The sequence below is a fragment of the Trypanosoma conorhini genome (genome assembly GCF_003719485.1).
Source record: "Trypanosoma conorhini strain 025E chromosome Unknown Tco_14.4_contig_00560, whole genome shotgun sequence".
In the NCBI taxonomy this organism is placed as follows: Eukaryota; Euglenozoa; class Kinetoplastea; order Trypanosomatida; family Trypanosomatidae; genus Trypanosoma; species Trypanosoma conorhini.
Window position 1 is genome coordinate 7,054 of NW_021704645.1, and position 5,549 is coordinate 12,602.

Genomic DNA, 5,549 nt, shown 5'->3' on the forward strand with positions numbered 1-5,549 from the left:
GCGGTAGGCGAGCTTGAACCTCTTGCCGAGCACCGTACCGGGGCCCTCCTCGGCGCTGTGCAGGTTGTACAGCAGCGACCGCCGCATCATGGGCGTGGGGCGGCTAAAGTCGTAGTTCTCGAAGCCGAAGTGGGAGCACAGCGGGTCGTTCTCGGGGCAGATGTCGCGGTACACGCTGTTGCCGATGCGTGCCATGTGCGGCGACTTCATCAAGTCCTCGGCCTCGCTGCCGCTCCAGATCAGCACGTAGTCGGCAAGGTGGCGTATCAGCGCGTGGGCCTCCGCCACCGGCGACGTCAGCAGCTTCCCAATGGTGGCGATGTGCTCGTGGTTCCACGTGTTGCCGTCGGCGAGGCTGGTGCGGTTCCCGATCCCAGTGATCTGGTAGCCGTAGTCCCACCACGCCAGAACGCGGGCGTCCGCCGGGGTGCTGTTGCGCAGCCACAGATACGACACGTAGTAGTCGTCCACCAAGGTCGTTTGGTCGTGCTGGTTCTGCGTGTACCACATGAGGCGTGGGTTGGCGAAGGCGTACGCCATCTGCCGTGACGACGTGTTAAACGACTCCCCCAGCGGGTTGAGGAGAACCGTGGCAAACACCAGCACCGCGACCCCGAGGCGGATGCCGCAGGGCCACGCGGCTGTGCACTTCTGCAGCACTTGCAGCGGGGTCAACGCCGCGTCGTTGGACGTCGACACTGTCGTTGCCGTCTTGCCGCCACGTGGGGAGTGTTTTTTGCCAGCCACCGCCGGCTTCGGCGTCGCCTCCGCCTCCCAGAAGAGCAGCTTCGCCGCCCAGTCGCATATCCCGCCAAGGAAGATGCCAGAGTAGGCGGCCGCCACGGGCCCGGAGAGCAGCAGCAGCCGGGACATGCGACAGCTGAAATAAAACGCCGCAATGGAGTAGAGAAGCAGAAAGGTGGTGGCCCGCCCGCGTTGCAGTTCCCTAAAGGTGAGGTGAACAAAAGTTCCAAGCGCCCACAGCGGCAGGCAGATGTGCAGGAGGCGCCACAGCGCATCCCCGCTAGCGGGGCGGTGCTCGGCGACGGAGTCCACGAGAGGGTTGCCGGTGCGGGTGTGCTGCACAAAGAGGGCGCGGACGCGGGAGGAGAGGGGGCCGAAGTACCCCTGCGGGGCCAGCAGCGCCGCGAACAGGAAAAGCGCGGCGCAGGTGGCCATAAACGCGCGCGCGCGGATCTGCAGCGCCCTGGAGGAGCGTATCGGCACGTCGGCGCGCCTCCGCAGGACCTCGGAGAAGTGCAGCGCCCACATGAAAATAAACACCAGCAGCGCCAGCAGCTGCTCCAAGGAGCTGAACGGGGTCCACCCCACCGGCGGCACGCGCGTCGCGATCGCCGTGCCGACCACAAAGAACAGGGAGTACGCCCGCAGCAGGTTGCCGTCATACCTGTTATGCAGCCAGTCGGTAAGCACGCACACGGCGGCGTGCAGCGCCACCATGTTGAGGACAAATATGAAACCGCCCCAGGTGGACACCATGTAGCCGTACGCCAGCCCCGTCAGCACACCAATGGGCCAGGAGCCGGGGCCACGCAGCGAGCGCACCCACAGGTAGAACGTGAGTAGCATCGCCGCCATCGCAATGCACTCATTGTCGTATTCGCCCGCCATGGAGCGCATCAGGTGGGCGGGGACGATGGCAAAGAGATTTGCCGTAAACATCATCACAGTTAACGAGGGCGAGGCCTCATACGCCAGAAGCGCACAAAGAAGCGTCGAAATTCCCCCGAACCATGCGGGGATGTAAACGCACACGTCGTTCATTGTCATGTTCACCCCCAGCATGGCGAGGCCCCTGCGGATGGCGACGCTCGTGAGCTGCAGCCCGGGGTAGATGGTCGTGCCGACGGGGCGACCAAGCGGGTACCAGCTCATGTAGTCGTACCAGTGGAAGAAGGCGTACCACCCGTGCTCGTCAAGGTACTGCGACGCACGGAAGTTGAACCAGGGGTCAAACTCGTGAATCACCTTGCCGTACAGCTTAATGGAAAGCAAGCGAATGGTGTAGGCACGGTAGATGGCAAATATCACGCAGAGTGCGGCGAGCATGCCGAATGCATTTTTTGCTGCGTGGTATTGAAATGGATATTTCCCGAGCAGCTTCAGCGCCGGGGCAGCCATCCTTCACTGCGTGGAGTAAGGCGCAAGGAAGTATGTACTGCCTTTGTCTATTTCTCGCGTGGCCGTGTATAGTGCTCTCGTGATTTTCGTCTTTAATCGCCCAAGTATGTCTTTCTACGGTTTTTTTTTCTAAAGCCTTTGTGCTTCCCAGAGGAGCTGAGTTTTCCAGTCGTTCCTTTTTTTTTCTTCTTTATTTCTCTTGCAGCTTCTGCGCCGCGGCGCCGCCTATAAGTTACTTCCTGTGCGCCTGCCTCGGGCGCGTGCCGCCCCCTTCGTGCCGCCAAAACTGATCCCCCCCCGGTTTTCTACCCACCCGTTTCGCTTGCGACCTCCCGCGGCGGCCCGCAACTGCCGTCCCACCCTCCAACGAAGAGTTATCTACAAATATATATATATATATATATATGTGTGTGTGTGTGCGTTTGCGTGTGTTTTTCCTTCTCAGGGGAGGAGAGGCGGTGAGGGAGAAGGCACGGGGGCTTCATCCCCAGCGGCAGCAGCAACAAACCCTGCAGGAATAAACAAAGAAACAAGCAAAGATAAAAAGGAGAGCCCCACGCCGCCCCCGCGCAAAGGGGGGTGGTGGGGGAACGCCACGGTCCCCGGTGCCGGTCGCCTAGTGCCTGGGTGGTGCAGCACGCACGCGCGCGCGGTCCCTTCAGCCGCCCGATACATCTGCGGGGGCGCGTGCAGGGGGCGCAAGACCGGCGCCTACACGCGCCCACTTCGCAGCGCAAGAGGAAGAGAGAACCCCCCCCCACCCAACAAACGAAAAGAAAAAGAGAAAGCAAGCGGAGGTGTACACAACGGAAATATCCAGCGGCAGGGTGCAAGGAGGTGGCGTAAGAGCCACCCCCAGCAGCACAAGTTGGAGCATGCAGGGCGCCGCACTTTCTTCGTCCGCTCAACCCCCCATTATATATATTATCTTTCTCTTTCTCACTCTCACTCTTTCTCTCCCTCTATCCCTAAGTTGTTTTACCTTCCTTTTCTCCTCTTCGTCATTGCACGTTTCCTTTTTCTACGCCGTTTGATCCTTTTTTTTTCTCCCCCTCCCCATTGGAGTTCATCTTTTCCCTCCTGCTTGTCTTTAGTAGAACACACACACACACACACACACACAGAGGCCTCTTCTTCATTCTTCCGTGCACACAGGCATTTAATGTATGTATGCTTGCCTGCAACTAAAAATAAGTGCGTCTAACTGTACGTATATGGGGGTTATCAGTGCATATGCACGTGTGCACACCACACACACTTAGACTCTGTCATGGCGTTTTTTTTCTTCTTCTTTTTTAAAAGAAACTCATCGCCCTTCAAAAAAAAAACACACGCCACGCAACCGCGTCACTTCGCACGCTGCCGGTGCCGCTTCCCGAGTTGTTGTTGTTGCTGCTGCAGCACGGAGGAAAGCGAGCGCAGGCGCGTGGCCGCGGCGTGCGCTGAGGGGCGGGACGAACACAGATTCAGAGACGGGGCACCCGCAGGGGAGTGTTTCTCCGCCGCCTCGTCATGGACACAAAACACAAAATGCAAAAAAAAAACCGCAACAGAGCCTCACATCATACACCGCAATCACCATGCACAGACACAGGCTGCATACGCACAAACGTACATACATGTAACTAAAAAAGAGAAGTAAACAGATGCATATCGCTGAGGGGGTAGAAGAGGGGGAGCGGGGGGGAAAAAAAACGTGTTATTTCAAGTGAGGCCCCACCCCACAGTCAGCCGCCGCCTTAACAGCGGTCATGCGGGGTCAGTAACGACAGGCACCCTCCTAAGGTGAGGCGTGAGAGGTCGTATGCATCTGCCACCCGCCGTGACGCTGGCACACGCACGCGCAGTCCCGCTCCGTGCCCCGCCGGTTTTTTTATTTTTCCTTTTCTCTGTTTACAGTTTCGCAGCAGCCCGCTTTCTTTCCTCCCCCGCACTTGGGCCTGTTTTATCGCAGACCTGCTGCTTCATCCTCTGCGAGCGCACACGCGTTCCGTTGCGTGTTTTTCCCTCCCTCTCTCTCTGTGCGTGTGTGCGTCTGTGCGTCTGTGCGTTCGAGCGGGGTTGCGCCGGCCGTCCCGCTCCCCTCCTCACACACGCCTACGCCGGCGCGTCGGCCAGCGCCTTGAGCACCAGGCCCGCCAGCTCGGCGGCATGCAACAGTCGCCCCTCCTGCAGCTTCGAAAAGAGGAGTTTGTCGTCTAGGAAGATCTCAAACGCGCCGGACTGGAGGAGCTTCGCGCCAATGAGGTTCGCCACAAAGCCGCCGCCGATGACCTTCGCGCGGTTCTCCCCCACCCACGCCGAGACGTGGGGCGGGAGGACACCCGCCAGGAGCGGTGCGCCGAGGCCGACGACGAGGGCGGCGACGAACGTCAGTGAGAGCAGCGAGGCGAGCGCCTCCCGCAGCGGGCCCACGGGGTGGACGGAGGGAGCAAACGTGACGCTGGGCCCCCCCTTCTCGGTCGGCGGCAGGCTACGGGCGATGTGGTGTGCCATCTCCTCGTAGTGCCGCCGGTAGCCTCAGCCGGAGCAGTACTCCACCCGCAGCACGTGCTGCCGCCGCGCCGCCCCCGCCCCGCGCTGCCGCCGCAGCCTCTCCGCCAGCGCCTCCCGCTTCTGCAGCTCCACGATGGCGTCGATGAGCTCCTGCTTGGTGCGCAGGTGCTGGAACGGCTGCTGCTTCTCGTGCAGCATCTGCCGCAGGTCGCCCACCTCGAGCATCTCAAGGTGCCCGAAGGACGACGCATCCCCGTCGGCGTCTCCGTCGGCGTCTGCGGCGGCGCCGCCAGCAACGGGCGTCAGCATCGCCGCCGCCAGCAACGCCAGTAGTAGCAAGGCCAAGGCGCGTGGGCGGCTCATTGCCTGCCGCCGCGCCGCCAAACTGCCCCCCTCTCCACTTCCGTGACCGCCGCCTCCTGCCTCGCCAGAAGCCTTGTTTGTTTGTTTTTTTTGTTTTAGCCGCTTGTCTCTGGCGGCGGCGAAGGACGAGGCACACACGCACACACACACAAAAAGGGCCTCCCCGCTGTTCCTACGCGCACGGCGGGGATCCCACGCACCTGCTTTCCTCGCAGGCGCGCAAAAAAAAAAATGTAATAATCCTAAACCCCCCCCCCAAGAAAAACAAAAAACAAAAAACAAACAAACGTCACCAGGAGACGGCGAGAGGAGATTGAGAAGGGAGAAAAAAAAGAAAAGAAGTTCTTGCAGGCGACATCACACACGCACACAAAGAAAGAAGGCAAAGGAAAGAAAGAGACGCAAATCTTCAAAAAAAAAAGGCGCCCCTTTTGCCTACACGCATATTTGGCTCTGCTTCCTTCATGACAGGGAGTGAGGGCCAGCATGGGGAGGGAAAGCCGCCACCACCACACCCCCCCCCTTNTCTCGACATAAATCTATTGTAG

The 5,549-nt window shown here is 60.1% G+C and overlaps 3 protein-coding genes across 3 annotated transcripts in view, besides 9 other annotated features; all 3 read right to left on the reverse strand.

Moving 5' to 3' along the window:
• The window catches only part of Tco025E_07343 (oligosaccharyl transferase-like protein), a gene marked incomplete at both ends in the record, with an annotated part of 2,310 nt that extends 168 nt beyond the window's left edge, over nt 1-2,142 (reverse strand). Inside the window, one exon of the mRNA XM_029374209.1 lies at nt 1-2,142. This exon is cut by the window's left edge and continues 168 nt beyond it. Coding sequence (XP_029225700.1) covers nt 1-2,142 — 2,142 coding nt within the window.
• Nucleotides 2,143-2,517: 375 nt separating this feature from the next.
• Nucleotides 2,518-2,548: a microsatellite.
• Nucleotides 2,548-2,574: a microsatellite.
• A 492-nt stretch (nt 2,575-3,066) lies between these two features.
• Nucleotides 3,067-3,112: a microsatellite.
• Nucleotides 3,113-3,240: 128 nt separating this feature from the next.
• Nucleotides 3,241-3,265: a microsatellite.
• An 895-nt stretch (nt 3,266-4,160) lies between these two features.
• Nucleotides 4,161-4,193: a microsatellite.
• Nucleotides 4,194-4,239: 46 nt separating this feature from the next.
• Tco025E_07344 (selenoprotein T) lies at nt 4,240-4,638 on the reverse strand (the record flags this gene model as incomplete). The annotated part of the gene is made up of 1 exon (XM_029374210.1): nt 4,240-4,638. One exon carries the CDS (start codon nt 4,636-4,638, stop codon nt 4,240-4,242), a length of 399 nt encoding a protein of 132 aa, XP_029225701.1.
• Nucleotides 4,639-4,662: 24 nt separating this feature from the next.
• On the reverse strand, nt 4,663-5,001 carry Tco025E_07345 (uncharacterized protein; the record flags this gene model as incomplete). Its single annotated transcript, XM_029374211.1, has 1 exon — nt 4,663-5,001. The coding sequence occupies one exon, from the start codon at nt 4,999-5,001 to the stop codon at nt 4,663-4,665; it is 339 nt and encodes a 112-aa protein (XP_029225702.1).
• Nucleotides 5,002-5,074: 73 nt separating this feature from the next.
• Nucleotides 5,075-5,097: a microsatellite.
• Nucleotides 5,098-5,132: 35 nt separating this feature from the next.
• Nucleotides 5,133-5,152: a microsatellite.
• Nucleotides 5,153-5,258: 106 nt separating this feature from the next.
• Nucleotides 5,259-5,289: a sequence feature (A-rich).
• Nucleotides 5,290-5,372: 83 nt separating this feature from the next.
• Nucleotides 5,373-5,399: a microsatellite.
• The last annotated feature ends 150 nt before the right edge of the window (nt 5,400-5,549 follow it).